The 22729-nt window shown below is 39.3% G+C and overlaps 1 protein-coding gene across 1 annotated transcript; it reads right to left on the reverse strand.

Annotated features, from left to right (window-relative positions):
* Nucleotides 1-1191: 1191 nt before the first annotated feature.
* Nucleotides 1192-22525, reverse strand: LOC132846805 (uncharacterized). The gene is made up of 12 exons (XM_060871520.1): nt 22423-22525; nt 18355-18482; nt 17758-17788; nt 16800-17665; nt 13149-14153; nt 12689-12830; nt 10885-11594; nt 9739-9813; nt 3316-3469; nt 3049-3137; nt 2618-2654; nt 1192-2541 (listed from the first exon to the last, which is right to left on the reverse strand). Exons 1-12 carry the CDS (start codon nt 22427-22429, stop codon nt 1799-1801), a joined length of 3987 nt encoding a protein of 1328 aa, XP_060727503.1. The 5' UTR covers nt 22430-22525; the 3' UTR covers nt 1192-1798.
* Between the last annotated feature and the right edge of the window lie 204 nt (nt 22526-22729).

Below are 22729 nucleotides of genomic sequence, written 5' to 3' on the forward strand. Positions count from 1 at the left end.
AGGATATGATGAAGTGTTTTGTGAAGTTTGTGAAGTAGGATTTCTTCTATCATGACAGAGTCACATAGTTGCATCTGTACCCCATCTGAAACAGCCAATTGACCCAAGGTGCCTCCAAGACACCAAAAAAAGACCCTTGGAAGCTTTTTCAAGGGCACAGCATCAAAGAAGCTGAACTACACAGCTACTTGAATTATCCACCAGCAGATAGTGAGAGTGATCCACTCATGTGGTGGAAAAGGCATGATTGGAGCTTTCCTTGGATCAGCCATTTAGCCAAGAAATACCTGTGCATCCCTGCTGCCAGCATTGCTGCCGGAGGGAATGTAGTGGCTTTTCAAAGGACATCTCTTAAGCCAACATTAGTGAATATGCTGCTTTAATTTTGTTTGCACTAATAAATGATGCTGCTTGCGTGCTGCAATAAGAGACAAAATGTTTTTCAGTATTTTTTTCTATATCTGAAATATCGTTATCGCAATTTTCCCTGAAATATCATGATATAATTTTGAAGCTATATCACCCACCCCTAATCCTGTGTTTATTTTTCTAAACTTTCTGCTCAGAGTCCAAATTTATTTCAAAAAGTTATTTTTTTTCAAAGAAGGAACACACACCCTGATTTTTTTCTGAGCAATGACAGTGATTGTATTTTAGATCTATGCTGTGTAGGTTTATTGTGTAGCAGCTTCAACCCAGGATAACCAAAGAAAATTAGCCTTTTTGAAAGAGCAAATACAAAAGACATAAGGAAAGATATTATAGGACTCACACCCTGACCAACATCTAACCATCACTGACGAAGTGGTAAAAATCATTAATCAGATGCTATTCTAAACGTGCATAGAATAGAAAAAAAATCTTTTTACCAGTACACTGGTGATCATTCCCACTCATGGAATGGAAGTCAACTTATTGGACATTTTCAATCAGTATAATTTTTTTTATTTTTTTTTAACTATTTCTAGTTGTGGTCACAAATAATGAGGACACTTGGTTTTCAGTGTGAGACATTTTTTCCTCTGTTCATATAACCTTAGAGGTTGAAGTTAACACCTTCAATTTTTTCAAGCTTATGATCAAGTTTGGGTTACAAAATAGGTTTGATATCCCCATTTGCTTTAAATATGTAATCATTTGTGTGGGAAAAAAATCTAACCTTTTTTACATTTTTCCATGTAGAGTAAGTAAAAACACATTTACTTTTTTATTCACATTTGAATTTGTGGGACAGGAAACAAGACAAAGATGTGTATGTGCGTGTTACACACTCAATGTCGGCAAATCCGTCAAATCCCGCTAGAGGGCGCCTAAAAGCTACTTTTGTAACATTCGTTCTTTTATCACAGCTGCCATCTTGCTCTCCCTGATGTATCAGAAAAAGAGCATATAGAAAATAACATTTTTGATACTTGATATCAATTCCCATTATAAAAGGTTCTACAATGTCATTCTATTCTTCCATGCACCACAGACAGGTAGTCATGGGCAGTTGGAAGTGCAATAGTATAATACAAAAAATCCATACTTAAAGCTGCTCAGTGACATGTTTGACATGCCAAATAACAGAGTCATGAAATCTAACACCAGAATGCTAATAGTGCAATGGCTAAGAGCAGCTGACTGTGTGCTTATCAGTTCTGGTGTATATTGGATTGCAGAAATGAAGTTTACTGGATGGCAGGAATGAGATTTTGCAGATGCTTGCAGCTTTCCTTATACAAGCTCCAAAGATTTGTCTTCATAATATTGCCTAGCATAACAAAAATGCTTCTCTCAACTTCCAGTCTTGCTGATTTCATACGTTTGACAGCCTTCTTTTTTCTCTCTCCAAAACCTCCGCTTCAACCATCTTCTTTAGCTCTTCTATCTCCTTCTGTCTCTGTGCTTCATTTTCCTTCAGGATCCGCTGTTTCTCTGCTTCTGTCTCTCTCTCTACTTCCTGAAGCATCTCTGTAGTGTAATGTTCTCCACCATTTACAGTGACCATCTTATCAATCTGGTCCAGAAGCTGGATGACTTGTTCTGGATTCTGGTCTTCATTATTAAACACATGGTATCCTCCATTGCATTTTGTGATAAAATTCAAAAGCTTTGTATTGTTCCGAACAAACTGATGAATATTTTTCCCCTTTAGTTGATCTCCATGAGTGAAGAGAGCCATAGTGTACCTGGAGGACTTTTCTCCAAAAATGGCTTGAAATAGCTGAACTGTTTTTTCTTCTTCCTCTGTAAATCTACTTATTTGAATCACAACTAAAAAGACATGAGGTCCTGGAGCGGAGAAGGGAATGCACAGCTTAATCCTACCGACCACCTCATCTACAGATAACTGAGGGTCAAACAGCCCTGGAGAGTCAATAACAGACACTTTTCTGCCATGAACAAGTCCATTTTCTTTCTCACACTGTGTGGTTACAGATGAAGAAGACATATCAGATTTAAAAGCCTTTCTTCCAAGGATGGTGTTTCCTGTTGCACTTTTGCCCACACCTGTCTTTCCGATCATCAGGATCCGAAGCTCGTCACTGATTTCTTGAACTGATAGAACATAACATTAATTTCTCCTCTTGTTGCATATAAAAAAAAATTGGTAAAACTAATCTAAAGCACACACCTTGTTCATCTGAAGAGCTGTTCTGTTGCTCAAAGAACTGTGGGGAAAAAGGTATTTAGACTAATCTATTCTAAAAGTACGAATGTACAAATAATAATATAATGTACAGGAATAGTCTAAAATGTGACCTCCAGTGATCTTAATGAGTTGATCATACTATTATCAATGTAATGAAATTATTTTTGTCTGTTATAAATTGGACAAGGCTGATGCTAGAGTACTCTTTAATGCATATAACTAAACTAAATACTAATAACAATCAAGACACATGAGGGACAGGTGTGCAGACAGGGAGGAGCAGACGAAGGCAGGGCAGACATGTGACAGAGAACGTAAACAGAAGGCACATGGCCAGAGTCCAGGCTGAGTCCTGACAGTAACATTACATTTAACAAGCAAAGTATTAAGTCAGTTGTAAAATTTCAGCCTACCTGAATCCCAAAAGCTGCCACAACCACAAAACATGTCAACAACAGCATTTTAGGAGAAATAAGCCAGGCCATGTAGTGCTTTAATTGCCCTGAGAAATTTATATTAAAATGCAAATAAAGTAAATGGCAATAAACACAACCATATCACGATTATTATTATGAAATACTGCAATCAAAATGAAAGTTTAAACACAACTGGATTACTATAATTATCTGCTATAATTATAAAACCTAGAAACGAAAATGAGTTTAGACGATATGTCTCACCTGCCATCTTGTTTGTTAATGTTTGAGTTTCACAGACCTGAATGTGGAGCTGACCGTCTTTCAGGAACTGAGTTTTGTTTTGCACCGAAAGATCAGTTTCAGTTTCATTTCTACTGAAGCACTTGACCAATTCATGAACTAAGCTTACTGTAGTCTGCTTTTGTTGTGTGAGAACAAATTATGAGCTCTTAAGATTATGCTTAAAGCTAAGGCAGCATTTTATTGTCTTTATATGTTAAAACATTATTATTTATAATAAATTATTATTTATTATTTAATTAATAGAGATACTCTAATCACAGCAATTCACCAGGTGTAGCTTCAAGGTTTTAAGCTTTTAAGGATTTGTATGCCTTTTAACATTGTAATAAAAAACAAATAACACAAAGAGACACAAATTTATCACAATGCTAGTTAAGTTCTGATATTCATACTCTTGGCTGGTAGCATAGAGATGCATGCAGTGTACAGCACATAAAGGCTGTGAGCAACTTGTCTCACCCAATATCCTGGAAACACCTCCTGCAATTTATCGGCTTTGCTAACTTTTACCAGAAGTTTATTTGAGGCTAGAACACAGTTGTAGTACCTCTCCACCAACTCATTTTTTCCCTCATTCTCCAGTTTTCCAGAATTTAAAGGATCTGTTCAGTTCAGCTCCCACCTTGACCGTGCTTGTTGGCAATTAAGCTGGAATGACACCATTTTTTGGAGGGAGCAGAACAACAATTCATCATATGGACAGACCACAAGAAACTTGAGTACTTCCAGACAGCAAAAAGGCTTAATTCCCACCATGGCCCTCTTCTTTAGGTAGGATTAAATTCCCCTTTACTTATCACCTAGGGGCCAAGAATGGCAAGCTGGATGCCCTCTCCTGTCAGTTTCCTCTTTCTGAGGAGGAACCAGTCACTGAACACATTCTCCCATTTTCAGCTGTGATTAGAGTCGAGAGAAGAGTTAAACAACCCTGCGCCAACCAACCTATACCTAACAGCTGTCCATAGGGAAGGATCTATATTTCTGATTTGCTGCACTCTTAAGTCCTCCATTGGTGTCATAATTCTAGCCTGTTCTGACATCCTAGCGCTGCCCAAACACTGTCTCTCCTGCATCAACATTTCTGGTGCAAACTCTTTGTCCATTTTGGTCTGGGTGGGATATGCCCACAACTTCTTAAAATCAGCCACCATGAGTCACAGTTCCAAGGTGCCTATGGAACACCTACCATTGTTCACCACCCAGGATCTGGAGGCCTTGGACCCCTCTACCCACATTGCTCTGCTCAAGTCATCCAGACGTTATGCCTGATGGCCTAACCAGAAATGCCAGTAAGCATGTTGGAAAGAGGGTCTGGCTGACCTCCCAGGATCTGCACAAAGTTCTCCTGACATAATCTGGCACTTCACTTCATAGCGCCATTCCCAATCTACAATGTTTGGAACCCAGTAACTGTTTGCCTCAAGCTTGCTATGGTCCTCAAAATCTACTCTACATTCCATTTTCTGTCTCAAGCCTTTGCAAGCCTGTTCAGACAGAATTGATAAACCACACTTTGCAAAGTCATTAATAAATCAAAATGAGGCACATGTGAGCACAATCAGGAAAAAACAAGGATTTCAACAATGCATAATTGTTAAAACAAAAAAAAAAGTGTAGTCTTTGCAGATTCTGGTAGTTTTCCTCAGACAAGTAAGCTGTTAATCTCCTCCATTAATGGCCAGCAAATTTCTGGGTGCTGTTCCCACTGACACTGTGTAGAGTGTTGTAATCCACTAAACTGATATGAGCATATAATACTGCAATATAATAATATAATAATCCAGTATGTTGCATTCTCTATATGCTGGAATGATAGAAGTTCACTAGCAGCTGTTGAGAAATCAATTTTTCATTATTTGCCACTTCACTTCCCCTGATGTATGGCAGATTCTCTCTCTCTCTCTCTCTCTCTCTATCTCTCTCTCTCCATCTCAAAATCATCACATACAGCTTCTTGCTTCTCTTGAAGCATCACAAATGCTTTCTTACTCACCCTCAAGCTTCACAGGTGCCGTTATTCTTCCTTTCATCTATTAATAATGGGTTATTACAATCAGGAAAAAAGTGTCCAATAACAAGACAACAAAGTAGACATAAGCAGATGAACTAAGAGGAACTGTTAACTTCCCCTTGGAAAATTTATTTCAACAAAACAACTAAGGAACTGATGAAAGAACTTGAACTAATTTTGAGGAAAAAGTTACCATCCTGGGGTATTGATTATACCCTCATGTTGAAATAAACTACTGTCACAACCGGGGACGGAAGAAGACAGACCCGTACGCAGGATAGCTTCAAAAGAGGGGGGTTTAATAAACACAGGAAGACATAGACAGAAATGACAATAACTAAATAATACAAAGACGACATTTAACAAAGACTAGACATGACGAGGGGTAAACGTAACTAATGATCCGCGCTGCACTCAGCAACGCGGCTAACTTAAATACAATAGACAATGATGACAATAAGGAGCAGGTGTGGTGACAGGGAGGAGCAGACAAAGGCGGGGCAGACACGTGACGAAGAACAACAAAAGCACATGGCCAAAAGTCCGGGCTGAATCATGACAGAACCCCCCCTCCAAGGCGCGGCTCCCGAAGCGCCAAACCCTGGCAGAGTCCAGGAGGGGGGGCGAGGCACATGGCGAAGACAGATGGGGGGAGCAAGGAACACGGCGAAGGCAGATGGGGGAACGAGGAACACAGCGAAGGCAGATGGGGGAACGAGGAACACGGCGAAGGCCAATGGGGGGAGTAAGGCACACGGCGAGGCCGGTGGGGGAGCAAGGCACACGGCGAGGCCGGTGGAGGGAGCAAGGCACCCGGCGAGGCCGGTGGGGGGAGCAAGGCTCACGGCGGCACAGCAGCGAGGGCCGAGCGACGTCCACAGCCGAGCAGAAGGGCCGAGCGACGTCCTCAGCCGAGCAGAAGGGCCACGCGACTTCCATGGCCGAGCTGAAGGGCCGAGCGATATCCTCAGCCGAGCTGAAGGGCCGAATGACGTCACAGCCGAGCTGAAGGGCCGAGCGATATCCACAGCCGAGCTGAAGGGCCGAACGCAACCCCGACACACCGCAGCCAGCTCACGTCCTGATGACCAAGGGTGGGAGGGTGGGAAGGTCCATCGCCCTGGGCCTGCAGCACCCCCCCGCGGAAGAAGTGAAGCGACGCCCTCCTCGGACGGAACCGGAACTGGAGCGACGTCCTTCACTGAAAAAAAAGGCGGGGCGATGCCGCAGGGCACCAAAAAACAAAAAAGGAGCAAAAACAGTTTGGTGACATCCTCCGCGAAGGAAGTGAGGCGACGACCGCTTCGGACAGAACCGAAAGTGGAGCGGCGTCCCTCACCGGAAAAAGGGCGGAGCGATGTCACCGAAAAAAGAAAAAAGGACTGGCGGAACAGTCCAGGGGAAGAGGAGGATAAAAAGCCGGTCCGAGCTGGAAGCTATCCTGCTGGGTCTGCTGGGTTTTAGGGCGGATCATTCTGTCACAACCGGGGACGGAAGGAGACAGACCCGTACGCAGGATAGCTTCAAAAGAGGGGGGTTTAATAAACACAGGAAGACATAGACAGAAATGACAATAACTAAATAATACAAAGACGACATTTAACAAAGACTAGACATGACGAGGGGAAACGTAACTAATGATCCGCGCTGCACTCAGCAACGCGGCTAACTTAAATACAATAGACAATGATGACAATAAGGAGCAGGTGTGGTGACAGGGAGGAGCAGACAAAGGCGGGGCAGACACGTGACGAAGAACAACAAAAGCACATGGCCAAAAGTCCGGGCTGAATCATGACAACTACTCAAAAGAGCATAAACAGAGCCAAAAAAATGCTGGTGCATTGTATGAAAAGAATGCCTTATTAACTATAGAAGATGATTTATTCTATGCATTCAGTGAATTTGTCTGTGTTACTGACAAACAAGTGGCATGAAAATTAATTATTTTTACCAATAGACTGGTGATCATTTCCACCTGTGGAATAGAAGTCAAATCTTTTTTGATTTTTAATCAGTATAAATTAATTTTAAATAAGTATTTTATGGCCAAAAGTCTGTTTTAAAAATAATCAGGAGACTGTTGGCTTTCAGTGTGAGACATTTTTTCCACTGTTCATATAACCTTAGTGGTTGAAGTTAATGCATTAATCTTAATAAAGATTGGGTTACAAAATATGTTTGAAATCCCCATTTGCTTTAAAGAATATACATCTGTGTGCAAAAAAAAACTACCCTTTTTTCTATGTTAAATTAAAAATAAAAAAGTAAAACACTTATGAACATATACAGATTCGTAAATCTATTAATGTCTACTTTCATATCTGTCATTAACTACAAATATGGAGAGCAACATGACAAACAAATTCTATACTGATCATGGACACTCTGAAAACAAAATTGTCAAATTTGTCCACTGGTTAAAGTGGCTGTGATCTGCTAAATCAATAACAAATAATTTGGTAATCATAATTATTCACTGCATATAATAAAAGAAGGATTATATACTATTTGTGAAACAGGAAACAAAACAAAGATGACAAAATCTTTGAGAGATAAGTACAAATAATAAACTGAAGCTTGCTCGACAGATACATGATAATACTTTGCCTTCTAAAAAGACATGGGGAAACCTGGAAATGTTGGAAATGCACCAACTCATAAATCAAAATGAGACACATGCTGGCACAGTTTGGTAAAATAAACTAATAACAAGACAACAAAGAAAATGTGCAGAATATAAACTGAAACAAACATGTAACATTTTTGTAACCTTAGCTAAGTGTCCTGTGCCTCAAAGCTTCATACCTCTATGAGCATAAACAGAGCCAAAAAATGGTGGTGCATTGTATGAAAAGAAAGCCTTATTAACTATAGAAGATGATTTATTATGATTATAGAAAAGCATTGCTGCTTATAGAACAGGATCTTTCTGATTTACTATCCAATATACCACCCTCAAGTCAGTGATTAGGTGGAGGACCAAAACGAAAAGAATGGATGTTTCTTAAGAATGTACTGTGCTGAAAATAAAGAGGACTGTGCATGATTACTGCTGTGGGAAAAATTTGCCCAGAACTCACTCAATTGTCTGCTACTAATCTCACCCTAACCATCCTGGGTACCAGCCTCCACTATTCCCATGAAATGTTAACCCATGGATTCCCCTGCAGTTGACAGATGGTCCAGTGGAGTGAACAAGTGTGGGAAAAAGACCACTAATTACTAGAGCAGAGGGCTCAAACTAACAAGAGTTTTGCAGTCAAGAGTCGTAGACAGATGTACATTTTGCATAGCCCTCTAATTGTTGTTTAGTGATCACTTAACCTGTGCCTGTTCCTAACATTGATTTTGTCTTACTTTATTAAACTTTAAACTGTTTGCATTTGGTTCTCCTATATCCTGACATATATATTATAAAAAGAATAATTATAGAGCTTGTTTGAATAGTGTTACGAACCCCCACTTTCAACAATGCTCGTAGAGGAGGGGGCAAGCAACACAAAAGGACACGCGAGTCAAAAAGGACAGTTTTGTCGGTTTAATATTTAGTTGCACTCACGCATCACGGGCAACTACTGTAGGAATTATCACATAAAACACACCCCAAACACATACACAAAAACAAAAGGAGAATACAAATGAACCCAGAAAAGGACACACAGCGTATCAGCAATGGCTGGGCAACAAGACGCACACACGAAGCTCAGTTCAACACCACCGGTCGTCAGCACAAATCTGACGGCCAAAAAGAGCTTCCCCTCAAGTGTGTACCGCTCTCACAGAGAGCTAAAGACTGGTAGTCGCAGTGGCCTGGCGACAGGAGTTCTTCCCCCTCAGGTACGACGTCGGCCCCCCTTTTATCCCCACCCGGCGCGTCAATCAGAAATGAGGAGCTTACCCTAAAAAAAAAAGAAAAGGAAGACCCAGTCAATAGAACGGAAACACACATCAATAATCATAAATCAAGGCTTAGGCCGTAACACTTCCCCCCCTAAAAAGACAGAAACAGTTCTCTCTTTTTTTTTATTCCGTTTGGAGAAAAGAAAAAAAAAAACTTTCTGTATAAAGGAGGTGAGTTAACCCCGTGACAAAGCGTCCGCGACCACATTTTCAGATCCCTTCTTATGACGGATCTCTAGATTATACGGCTGCACCATTAAAGCCCATCTCATCAAACGTTGGTTGTGATTGTACATTTTGCTGAGAAAGACTAACGGATTGTGGTCCGTATAAACTATTACAGGATGCATACTGGCTCCCACATAAACATTAAAATGTTGTAAGGCCAATAAGAGTGCTAAGGTCTCCTTCTCAATGGTTGAGTAGTTACGCTGATGACAATTGAACTTAGAAGAAAAATAGGATACGGGATGAGCTATTCCATCAGCCCCCTCTTGCAGGAGAACAGCTCCTGCTCCGACATCACTGGCATCCACCTCCAGCTGGAACGCCCGATATACATCCGGAGCAGAGAGGACTGGAGCACTGCAAAGAAGAGACTTTGCAGACAAAAATGCCTGTTGACAGTCATTAGTCCAACAGAAATCAACCTTAGGACTACACAATTGAGTTAAAGGAGCAACAACACTCGAAAAGTTCTTGCAAAAACACCGGTAGTATCCAACCATTCCAAGAAATCTACGCAGCTCTCGCCTCGTAGTGGGTGCCGGATACTCAAGAACCGCTGCCACTTTCACATCTAATGGCCGAACCTGCTTTCCCAAGTATGTGACCGAAGCTTTACCAAATTCGCACTTTTTTAAATTTAATGTAAGAGATGCAGTAGATAAACGATGAAATACATCGTGCAAAATTGACAAGTGTTCAGCCCAGGTAGACGAATAGATGACTATGTCATCCAGATAGACGTTACAATTTGAAACGTCACCCAAAACCATGGACATCAAACGCTGAAACGTCGCCGGTGCATTTCGCAGACCAAACGCCATCCGTGTATACTGAAGAAAAGAATCTGGGGTGACAAACGCAGAGATCTCGGAGGCACGCTCAGTTAAAGGCACCTGCCAATAACCTTTTAGTAGATCTAATTTTGTAATATATTTTGCCACACCAAGATTATCGATACAATCATCGATACGCGGCAACGGAAAAGCATCAGGCACAGTGACGGAATTAACCTTTCTAAAATCTGTGCAAAAACGAAAGGTTCCATCAGGTTTTGGCACCAAGATACATGGCGAGCTCCAACTGCTGGTACTTGGAACCGCAAATCCATTTTGCAGAAGATACGTCACCTCACGTTTCATTTCTTCCCGTTTTCTTACCGGACAACGATATGCATGTTGTTTAATGGGTAATGCACCACCGACATTTATATCATGCGCAATGACATTAGTACCCGGAGGGACATCATTAAATAAGTTTGGAAATCTATCCAACAATTTCTTAATGTCCTGCTGGTGTTCACTGGGCAAATAAGACAGTTGAGTGGGAAGAGTTAACAATACTTTCGAGTTTTTCAAATTTTCACTCCTTACAACCTCCATGGATACCTCCAAACCATCATCCACATCATCTGTAGGCAGAGTTAGAGCAAGCAATGAAACACGCTCCCTTGACTCAGTCACTGGCTCACGCGAGGAAACAGTGATCTCGCCTTGATCAGAACGGCACAAATATGGCTTCAACATATTTATATGACATAGGCGGGTTTTTCGCCGCCGTTCAGGAGTATGGATCACATAATCCGTCTCACTGACCTTGCTTTTAATCACATAAGGACCAGAGAACCGCGCTGCAAAAGCCGATCCAGGAGTGGGAATTAATACTAAAACTTTTTCTCCTTGTAGAAAGTTACGGGCAACTGCCTTCTGATCAAAACAACGTTTCATTTTCTTTTGTGACCAAGCAAGAGCTTCTTTAGCTGCAGTACAGGCTGTGCGTAAACGTTCACGAATACGAGAGACGATATCAAGTACATTAGTCTTTTCAGAAGGACCTGTACAGAGAAACTCTTCTTTTAACATTTTCAAAGGCCCACGAACATTATGTCCAAACACTAATTCAGAAGGGCTGAATCCCAACGAATCTTGTCGCGCCTCACGCACCGCAAATAAAACAAAGGGAACTCCCTCTTCCCAATCGTTCCCAGTCTCTAGGCAATACTTCCGCAGACTTGATTTCAATGTCTGATGCCAACGTTCAAGAGCCCCCTGAGATTCAGGATGGTAGGCACTCGACACCACATGAGACACTCCTAGAGCTTTTAAAACATTACGGAAAACACGAGATAAAAAATTGGACCCCTGATCTGTTTGGACAATCTTTGGGAGGCCAAAAGTCGTGAAGAATTTCATAAGGGCTTTTGTCACAGATTTAGCAGTTATACTCCTTAAGGGAATAGCTTCTGGGAACCGGGTAGCCACGCACATAATAGTCAATAAATATTGACACCCAGACCTAGCACGAGGAAGTGGACCCACACAATCTACCAAAACACGCTCAAATGGCTCTCCTACAGCAGGGATAGGACAGAGAGGAGCAGGTGGCACCACCTGGTTAGGCTTCCCCCGACCTGGCAGATGTGGCATGTTTTACAGTATTTAGAAACATCACATTTTAAACCTGGCCAGAAAAAATGTTGGAGCACTCGATTATAGGTTTTATTAACTCCGAGGTGTCCAGACCAAGGATGATCATGAGCCAAACGTAGTACATGTTGTCGAAATTGTGAGGGAAGCACAATTTGATGCACCACATTCCAATCATCTACATGCTCAGCATTAAGCATACTGCTCCATTTGCGCATCAGCACTTCGTCACACCAACAAAACTGTTGGTTACGCGGTGACAGTAGATTCCCGGGACTCGCACGACATTTTTGTAAGGTCGCATCATTTTTCTGTGCATCAATCAGGACTTCACGAGAAATTGACGCATCAGAAAGGAAGTCAGAGCAAACTTGTGAACTCTGCGTTATTTTAGCAGCATGCAAAGATTCTGGAAAGGCATCGTTTCCTAAAATACATGAGAAGACAGTCTCACTAAGATTAACTTTCTCCGGTACGTCACGTTTTGCTTGTGCTCGTGTTGTCACAGCACTTTTAGAAAAAACATCAGGTAACATTTCAGCCAGCACATCAGATTGCATCTCTTTGCTCGGAGCAGCAGTTACCTTTACAACCGGCATGACATTACCACCAGCAATATCATTTCCCATTATAAAGTCAATACCTTTCACAGGTAGCGAAGGGCAAACTGCGACTTCAAAACATCCAGATGCTAATTCAGAAGTTATCCATATACGATGGAGCGGAACGGTTACGAACCCCATCTCAATACCCTGCACAATCGTACTGGTTTCACAAGCAGAACTCCCAGAAAAATCTAAAATGTTCAACAGTATGAAGGACTGAGACCCTCCAGTGTCACGTAAAATTCGCACTGGTTTGCGATCTTCTACACCATGTATAGACACAAATCCGTCAAACACAAAAGGCTGGAAACAGGGATCAAGAGTAGAAGTAGATGAAGAGATTTTTACTAAAACAGTACCTCAAGGTTGAACAGGCAAAGAATCTTGTCGCTCGCGTTTTCGTTTCAAGCTATGACATTCAACCATCACATGTCCCATTTTGTGACAATAACTACACTCTTTACGAGCCTTTGGACTACTAGGAACCCATTTGCTTTTAACATCTGAAACAACCTCATGTGGTGCTGTACCTCCAAAATCACTTGAACGCTTATAAAACACTGTTTTATGCATCAGAGCATATTCGTCTGCTAATACAGCAACTTGCTGCACCGTACTGACTTTTTGTTCATTTAAATACAAAGCCGTGCACTCTGGAACACAGTTCTTAAATTCCTCAATCAGTATCAGCTCTCGCAGAGAAGTATAATCCGTAACCTTACACGCTTTAATCCAGCGGTCAAACAACATTGCTTTCTCACGAGCAAACTCAACGAAAGTTTGAGACGCAGATTTTTTCGTGGAACGGAAACACTGTCGGTAATGTTCAGGTACCAATTCATACGCCCTCAGAATCGCAGTTTTCACAGCATCATATTGAACGCTCTCTTCCAATGAAAGAGACGCACACACATCTTGTGCTTTACCGGTTAATTTACACTGTAACATCAAGGCCCAAACTTCAGTTGGCCACTTCAGAGCACTCGCAATGCGTTCAAAAGCTTGAAAATAAGCCTCAACTTCTCTCTCACGGAAAGGCGGGACGATTGCAATATTTTTAGCCACGTCAAAATGTAGGGATGACTCAACTACAGACCCAGATACATGACCTGATGGAACAGAGTGACTGGAGACAACATTAGGATTGGATGGACCAGCAGCCGCCTCAGAACGCTCATTCCAACTAATAGATGTTTTAGGAATCGTTGGCTTAGAGAGATCCTGTGCAGCCTGCAACTCCACCTGCCGAAGCCGCACTTTTGCATCAGCATCAATTCGATACATTTCAATCTGACGTTTTAAATCATCTTGTCTCGCCTGAGCCCTATCCTGAGTCTCTAATTGTAGACGAGCTAAACGAACTTTTAAACGCATATCCGCCCGAATTTCAGGCGAAGCCCCGGAAGAAAGAGAACTTGGGTCGAATTTAGGCATGGAGAATGGTGGACCTACCGCTGCACTAACAGTCACGGGAGTCGACTGATCACCAACCGGAACTTGTGAAGAAGGACTTCCTGCAGCAGATATCGCGGGACCAGCTGCTTCCACAGAAACCGTCTCCGTAGGAGGAAGAACCCCTTTATCAATCAAAGCCGACATAATACAAGATTTTATTTCCGCTTTACGCTGTGTTTTAAAAATAGAAATCTCATAATGCTGAGCGACCAGAAACAAATCATTTTTCCGACACCCCTCTAACGCCTCAACACTAGGCTGATCTATGAATATGTTTAGGTCGAAAGTTGCCATTTCTAAAAAAACAAAAAAAAAAAAACGGTGAGGAAGCAAAATAAGCAAAAACCCACACACACACTCCGGTCCTACCTGCCTAACCGGAAGCCTAACTATAGCCTATCTCTAGTCTTCGGAGGGTACCGATTAAGAGCTTACTCTCTCCCCCGGAATACCTCCAAACAAAATAAACTAAAATAATAAAGAAAACAACAAACAGTAAACCGTAGCCAAAACTGGCGCTAAGCACAGTCCTGTTGGCTTACTCTAACTCACCGGAGAATGTGTAGGACAAACTCAATGCACTCCGCACCAATCAATGTGGATGACAAACAACTAAACCCTCGGGAAACAATGATCCCGGACGAGTCCCCATTTATGTTACGAACCCCCACTTTCAATAATGCTCGTAGAGGAGGGGGCAAGTAACATAAAAGGACACGCGAGTCAAAAAGGACAGTTTTGTCGGTTTATTATTTAGCTGCACTCACGCATCACGGGCAACTAGGAATTATCACATAAAACACACCCCAAACACATACACAAAAACAAAAAGGAGAATAAAAATGAACCCAGAAAAGGACACACAGCATATCAGCAATGGCTGGGCAACAAGACGCACACACGAAGCTCAGTTCAACACCACCGGTCGTCAGCACAAATCTGACGGCCAAAAAAGAGCTTCCCCTCAAGTGTGTACCGCTCTCACAGAAAGCTAAAGACTGGTAGTCGCAGTGGCCTGGCGACAGGAGTTCTTCCCCTCAGGTACGAGGTCAGCCCCCCTTTTATCCCCACCCGGCGCGTCAATCAGAAATGGGCCGCAGGTGTGCAGGGGCGGAGCTTACCCTAAAAAAAAAAAAAAGAAAGGGAAGACCCAGTCAATAGAACGGAAACACACATCAATAATCATAAATCAAGGCTTAGGCCGTAACAATAGTCTCACTGACACCATGTCCTGGTAAAGCCCTGGAGAAACAGCAACAGTGGCACCAGAGGTATGATTAAAGGTTTGACATTTTAGTATCGTGAATAGGCCTGTAATTGGTATCTGCTTGAATTACTTAAAATGAAAATTAAAAGGAACTATATTAATTTAAATAAAATGTTATTTTACAGAACATAAGAAACATAATACATAATAAAAGATTAATATAATACAAAAATTCAAGATTAATATTAGACTTATATTTAAATGTGTTTGTATTTATTCCCAACGAGCAAACCTGAGGTGACTGAGGCGACTGTTAGAATATATTAACTATATAAAAAAACTATATTAACTATATTATTAATGTATTTTAGATCTATGCTGTGTAGGTTTCTCTGGGCTGGATCACCGAAACTCAGTTCTCCTTTAACACCAGGTTCACAAAAGTAAATTAGCCTGTTTGAAAGAGCAAATACAAAAGAAAACTGAAAGACACACCCTGACAAACATTCAACCATCATTAAAGAACAGAAATCTTATAGTGCAAGAGTTGACAAGAGCAGCCGATTGTGTACAAAAGACTAAATGATGTGACAGGATGGCAGGAGTGAGTGTGGTCTTTGCAGGTGCTGTTAGCTTTCTTTATGTTAGCTGTAAATCTCCCGAAGAATGGAAACTGTTGCCCAGTGTATTTCTAGGAACTGCTGATACATATCATAGATATTTCATGCTCTAAGTAATAACATTATATTATATGATCTGAACACATCTTACGTACAATACAGAGTAACAAAAAGTTTGTTTTAAGTGCTGCTTTTGTCAAGAGATTGTATAATGTTTATAAAGGATCAGCTGGACTGGTGCTTATGCTTATAAAAATGGCAAACCTGGCTAGTGTACAGAATCAGAATTGTAAAAAAAGAGAAAAGAAAGATTCCTCTTACATGCAATTTTACTCACCAGTTAATATCAAGGTCACAGTTATAAAAAAAATAAATAGATAAAAAAAATGCTTTTTCTTGTTTTTTGCGAGGAAACAACAGTGTCAATATTAGGAAAATACACTACATTAATATTGTTACTGTTTCAGCCTGCATCATTGCTATTAACCTATGTTATGGCTGTGTCACAACCAGGGAAGGAAGGAGACAGACCCGTACATAGCTTCAAAGGAATGGGGTTTAATAAATGATAAAGACAAAGACAGTAAATGACGAGGACTACGATAATACAAATGACAAGACCTAACCTTTGACTAGACGTAAACAATGATTCCGCGCTGTAATCGGCAACGTGGCTCACATTTATACAAAAGACAATGAGATACAATTAGGATCATGTGTGGAGACAGAGAGGAGCAGACGAAGGCGGGGCAGACACGTGACAACAACAATAACAATAACAGGACATGGCCAGAAGTCCGGGCTGATCCCTAACAGGCTGCCTATGCTGGCTTTTAGAAGTATTCCATGTTTAATCACAAAAAATCTAGAAGAATTGAACATTTTGAACATTTGAATTTTTCTATTATTTTATTTTAAAAACAATATTTGACACTATATATAAAAGACAATATTTGCTCAAAATAAAATTAGGAGTAAATTATTACTTTACCAATCTTTTTGAATTTTCAACACTGTTTCAATTATTGAATTCATATATTCAAATGGAATTTTCTTATCTTTCCAAATATTTCTTATATTTCCAGTGCTTCTCTCAGCTTCCATTCTTGCTGCTCTTATATGTTCCTCATTTAGTTGCTTTTTTGCTTTCTCCAATGCCTCCCCTTCAAACTTCATCTTTAGTTCTTCTATCTCCTTCTGTCTTTGTGCTTCATTTTCTTCGAGGATCCGCTGTTTTTCTGCTTCTATCGCTTTCTCTACTTCCTGAAGCATCTCTGTAGTGTAATGTTCTCCACCATTTACAGTGACCATCATATCAATCTGGTCCAGAAGCTGGATGACTTGTTCTGGATTCTGGTCTTCATTATTAAACACATGGTATCCCCCATTGCATTTCTTGATACAATTCAAAAGCTTTGTATTGTTCCGAACAAACTGATGAATATTTTTCCCCTTTAGTTGATCTCCATGAGTGAAGAGAGCCATAGTGTACCTGGAGGACTTTTCTCCAAAGATTTCTTGAAATAGCTGAACTGTTTTTTCTTCTTCCTCTGTAAATCTACCTATTTGTGTTACAACTAAAAAGACATGAGGTCCTGGAGCAAAGAAGTGAGTGCACAGTTTAATCCGACCGACCACCTCATCTACAGATAACTGAGTGTCAAACAGCCCTGGATATTTAATAACAGACACTTTTCTGCCATGAACATGTCCATTTTCTTTCTCACACCATGTGGTTACAGATGAAGAAGACATATCAGATTTAAAAGCCTTTCTACCAAGGATGGTGTTTCCTGTTGCACTTTTGCCCACACCTGTCTTTCCGATCATCAGGATCCGAAGCTCGTCATTGAATTCTTGAAATGATAGAACATAACATTAATTTATTGTCTTATTGGCTTTTTATCATATTTTTTATCATAATTTGCTTAAATTATTATAACTTTACCTTGTTCACTTGAAGACTTGTTCTGTTGCAACTGTGGGAAAACATCATTTAGAGCAGTGGTTAGATATTCAATATAAATACTAAGTTTGTAAGTACAGAATGGATCCAACATGCTTGTGAAAGCAGAATCCAGATACAGTATTTAGAGGAAATATCATCAAAGGAAAGCAATTTTACAACAGATCATGTGCATGCTGCAGAATCAGTTAGAAATTGCTTTTGGTTGATTAAAATATTTTCATGTCAATTGGTAAACTATATTTAATGCAATGTTTCAGCCCAATAATTTAGCCATAGAGGCATCTGATGTGTTTTACAATTAGTATTCAATAATTATTTAATGTTTCTTCCTCATGCGATCTAAGGAACTTTTTTCTTGCCATTATTGCTTTTGGCTTGCTCATTAGGGATACTTATTTTTTAAATTTATATCCAGAATTTATTTATTCCTGTAATATGAATTGAACTCAATAAGATAGAATATTCAGTAACTTCTGTCAACCATTTAATGCTAAGCTGCAGCTCAATTTATTGTACACAATATAACTTAACTCTTCATAACAGAAGTATTATTCCAGTCTTGACATTTCAGCTTACCTGAATCCCAAGAAATACCATAAGCAAACATCCCAAACAAACAAACAGTTTAGAAGAAGCCATCCAGGACGTTTCCTTCTGTTCTGTGTTCTGTGAAGGCTTTTTTTCTGTAAGCTCATTCTGGAAAGCTGAAAAAGAATGAAAGTAATTATGTGTTTAAGACCAAATAAAATAAAAAGTTAAAATTAAATAAAATTCCAATAACATTATGGCATTTTTATTAAGTTAAATTTAATTTTTAGAATTTAGGACTTTTAACACTTGAAATATAGAACTCTGGGGCTTTGTAAAATAAACAAAATCTTGGTTTATCTTCATGTTTCACACTGCTCATACTTTACCCATGGTTTACAAGTAATCATTGTTCATAACCTGGTATCTCACACGGTACATTAATAAACTTTGGGTTAAAGCTCTTATTTAATCTTTATTTGCTGTTTACAGTTTCAACGACCATGATGTGTAGCCCTTACGAGTCAATGGTCCCACATGAGGAACCTCATAAGTTTTATTCATGCAGCAACGACGAGTTAAAATACTCCACCATTTATGGTCAGACAAAAAAGAGAAAGACATCATTCTAAATTGCAACAGGTCTATTTTTATTTAAATAAAAACAGAAATTTGAGGATGGCTTCCTTTCTGAGTCTGGTTCCTCTCAAGGTTTCTTCCTCATATCATCTCAGGGAGTTTTTCCTTGCCACCTTGCTCATTAGGGATATATAATACTATATTGTACATATATAATGATCATTAATGAGAAACTAAGATGGCGCCGGTGTGTGTGGCAGGCCATCTCTTCTCTCCAGCCTTAATCGTGTTTATGTTGTTTTTATGTTGTTTTTACTAACTACTTTTAACAATGTAGACTCTCTACTGGTGTATGATCGCCAGACACTTTTGAACATTAGAGCGAATATGGAAAATATGTTAATTTATAATTCTGGTGGCTCGAAACCTCACCTCACCTGCACGATTTACCTGCAAATCTTATCTTGAAAGACAGCTTGTTCAAATGTCAAAAAAACTGTAAAAATGGAAAAGTCAAGGTATTTCTCTAATGTCATCGCAAAAAATTCTCATGAACCTCGTGTTCTGTTCAACACTATTAATTCTGTTTTAAATACATCTCAACAAATAAGTTTGGAATTTTCCAAAGAAACATGCGAAAATTTTTAATTCTAATTTAAGTTTTTTAATGACAAGATTGTGACTGTTAAAGGCAATATTGTTCACCCTTCTGCTGATATGTCTTCTTTCCCTGTGTGCTCCTCTGTTTTTAATCAGTTTGAGTCAGTGTCTCTTGCTTGAAAACAAGCAAGCTTGTTTAAAACATCATTGATAAAATGAATCCATCTTGTTGTCCCTTAGATATTATTGCCCCATATTTCCTAAAGAAGGTTTTTGAAACCCTTGGCCCTAACATACTGATGGTTGTAAATAGTAGTCTCACTCATGGAGTTGTACCCCTACATTTTAAACACGCTTTAGTGGAACCACTGATAAAAAAACCTACCTTGGATTTATCGGTTCTTGGTAATTTTAGACCCATTTCAAAACTCCCGTTTCTTTCCAAAATATTGGAAAAAGTTGTTTTTAATCAATTATTAGCCTATCTAAACTTGCATGGCTAGCAAGAGTTGTACCAATCTGGTTTTAAATCACTTCACAGCACGGAAATGGCCCTGTTACAAGTTTACAATGATTTATTATCGGCCACTGACGCAGGTAACTATGCTGTTCTTATGCTGTCAGATCTTACTGCTGCGTTTGACACCATAGACCACAATATACTGATCTCTCGCCTTGAGCATTGTGTTGGTATAAAGGGTGCCGTGTTACAATGGTTTAAATCTTATCTGGGTGAAAGAACTTTCTTTGTACGTCTTGGGGAATTTGCGTCTTCTACTGCATCTCTTGAATGTGGAGTCCCTCAGGGTTCCTTTCATGGACCGATTTTATTTTCTTTATATATATTACCTTTAGGGTCCATTTTTAGGAAACATGGCATCTCATTTCACTGTTATGCAGATGACTTTATCTGCCTTTGAAACGTAAGGATGCAAACTCTGTGGCACCTTTGCTGAGATGTCTTGAAGATATTAAACCCTGGATGGCCTCCAACTTCTTAAAGTGTAATGAAGATAAAACTGAAATCATTTTATTTCGACCTGGTGGTACCATTAATACTCCTGATGTAGATCTGGGTGACTTGTGAAGCCTGTTGTTAAAAACCTGGGGGTTTTAATGGACGGTGACTTTAAACTAGAAAAACAGATTCATTTGGTAGTTAAATTGTGTTTTTATCAGTTAAGGCAATTATCTAAAGTCAAGTCATTTGTATCTTTTACTGATTTTGAGAGGGTCATCCATGCTTTTATATCATCCCGCCTGGACTATTGTAATAGTCTCTATGTAGGCATTGGTGAGGCATCTCTAACACGTTTGCAGAGGGTACAAAACACAGCTGCACGTTTATTAACGGGGACACGCAAACGAGAACACATTACACCTATATTGGCTTCCCTTCATTGGTTGCCCATTCATTTTAGAATTGATTTCAAGATTTTACTTTTAGTTTTCAAATCATTAAATAACATTGGTCTAAAATATCTCTCAGATCTATTAAAACATCCATCCAGAGCACTTAGGTCTGCTGGGCAACTGCATTTAGTATCCCCCAATGCAAAATTAAAGAGCAGAGGTGACCGTGCCTTTGCAGTAGCAGCCCCCAAACTCTGGAATAATTTTCCTTTGTACATTAGGCAGGCACCTTCACTGGCTGTTTTTAAATCACATTTAAAAACATATTTGTATGGGGCAGCATACAACGCAGTATGAGAGTTACCTGTTAGGAGTTCTTTTTAAGTGTGTGCTACTAATTATTATTGAATTTATTGCATTTTTATGAGTCTTTAATTTAGTTTTTATTTATTTATTTTATTATTATTTTATGCTTTTTAGTTCTATTGTTTATTTTATATTGTTTGTACAGCACTTTGGTGAACACCTGCTGCTTTTAAAAGGTGCTCTATAAATAAACATTGATTTGATTTGATATAATGTAATGTATGTAATGTATGTATGTAATACTATATTATTATAAACATTGTTATTTTAGAGTATAATTAAAGAGTATTATAAATTAAAATAAAATTAATTTTAAACTTTAATTATATATTCTCTTATTTATATTCTTGTTTCTTCTTCTTCTTCTTCTTCTTCTTCTTCTTCTTCTTCTTCTTCTTCTTATTATTATTATTATTATTATTATATATGTATTTCCTTTTCTCTCTCTTCTGTTTCCATACTTCTGTAAAGCTGCTTTGAGACAATGGCCAATTGTTAAAAGCGCAATACAAATAAATTGAATTGAATAAAAACAAAATGCTGTGATTTTGTAAATCAGCTCTTTAAAATGAAACAAAACTGCTCAACGTATCATTGTTGCACAGACACAAGAATTTTTGTCTATATAAACACTGAAATGTTCACTTTTAAATGGATTTAAGATGTAATATCCTCTGTGTAATATACACGAAAAAAACCAATGTGTACAGTTTTTTCTATCTCCACTTGACAGCGCTAATCTAGACACAGTGTGCGCTATTCATACGTTAATGATCTCTGTGGACAAGGTGCTCTTTAGTATCTTTAGTATTACTTATATCACTTTTGCTTCTGCGCGGAATTGCTTGATGTTCGGTGTTTTGCCGCTTCACCCTACTGACTACCGACTACCGAGCCTGTTTCTTTAAGTGTTACTCCGTCCTGCTTTTCACGTGAAATGAAGCACTCGCGTTAAATTTCTGAGTGTTCAGTGTTTTACTCGTAACCTTCTAACTTCTAAACGTCGCGTCGTTTCACACTGAACACGTTTGGCACCGGTGCCAACGGGGAACGTTCCTCAATGCGTAAAAGAGGAAACCTGGACTTAATAATAATAATAATAATAATAATAATAATAATAATAATTATTATTATTATTATTATTATTATTATTATTATTATTATTATTATCATCCTAATCTTAACATCTGATAACATTTATAGAAATTGAATTCTCACCTGCCATTGTACTTGTTGATGGTTAAAGTCTCTCTGTGGAGCAAACACACTTCCTTTCAGTGGCTAAGTAACTTGTTTTGTATTCAGGAACGATCACTTTCACTTTCATTTCCTCTCACAGGGCATAATTTACACATCACACTCTGGATCTGGTTGTGGCCATGGGCGTAAATCCCGGGGGGGACGGAGGGGACATGTCCCCCCCATCCGAGGGACAATCCAAAAACATTAAAATTTTAAAATTAAAATTAAAATTTTGTTTAAAATGTTTTTTTTTAAAATATCGCACTCTCTATTGTGAAAAATA

Source organism: Tachysurus vachellii, chromosome 6 (assembly GCF_030014155.1).
Source record: "Tachysurus vachellii isolate PV-2020 chromosome 6, HZAU_Pvac_v1, whole genome shotgun sequence".
Lineage (NCBI taxonomy): Eukaryota > Metazoa > Chordata > Actinopteri > Siluriformes > Bagridae > Tachysurus > Tachysurus vachellii.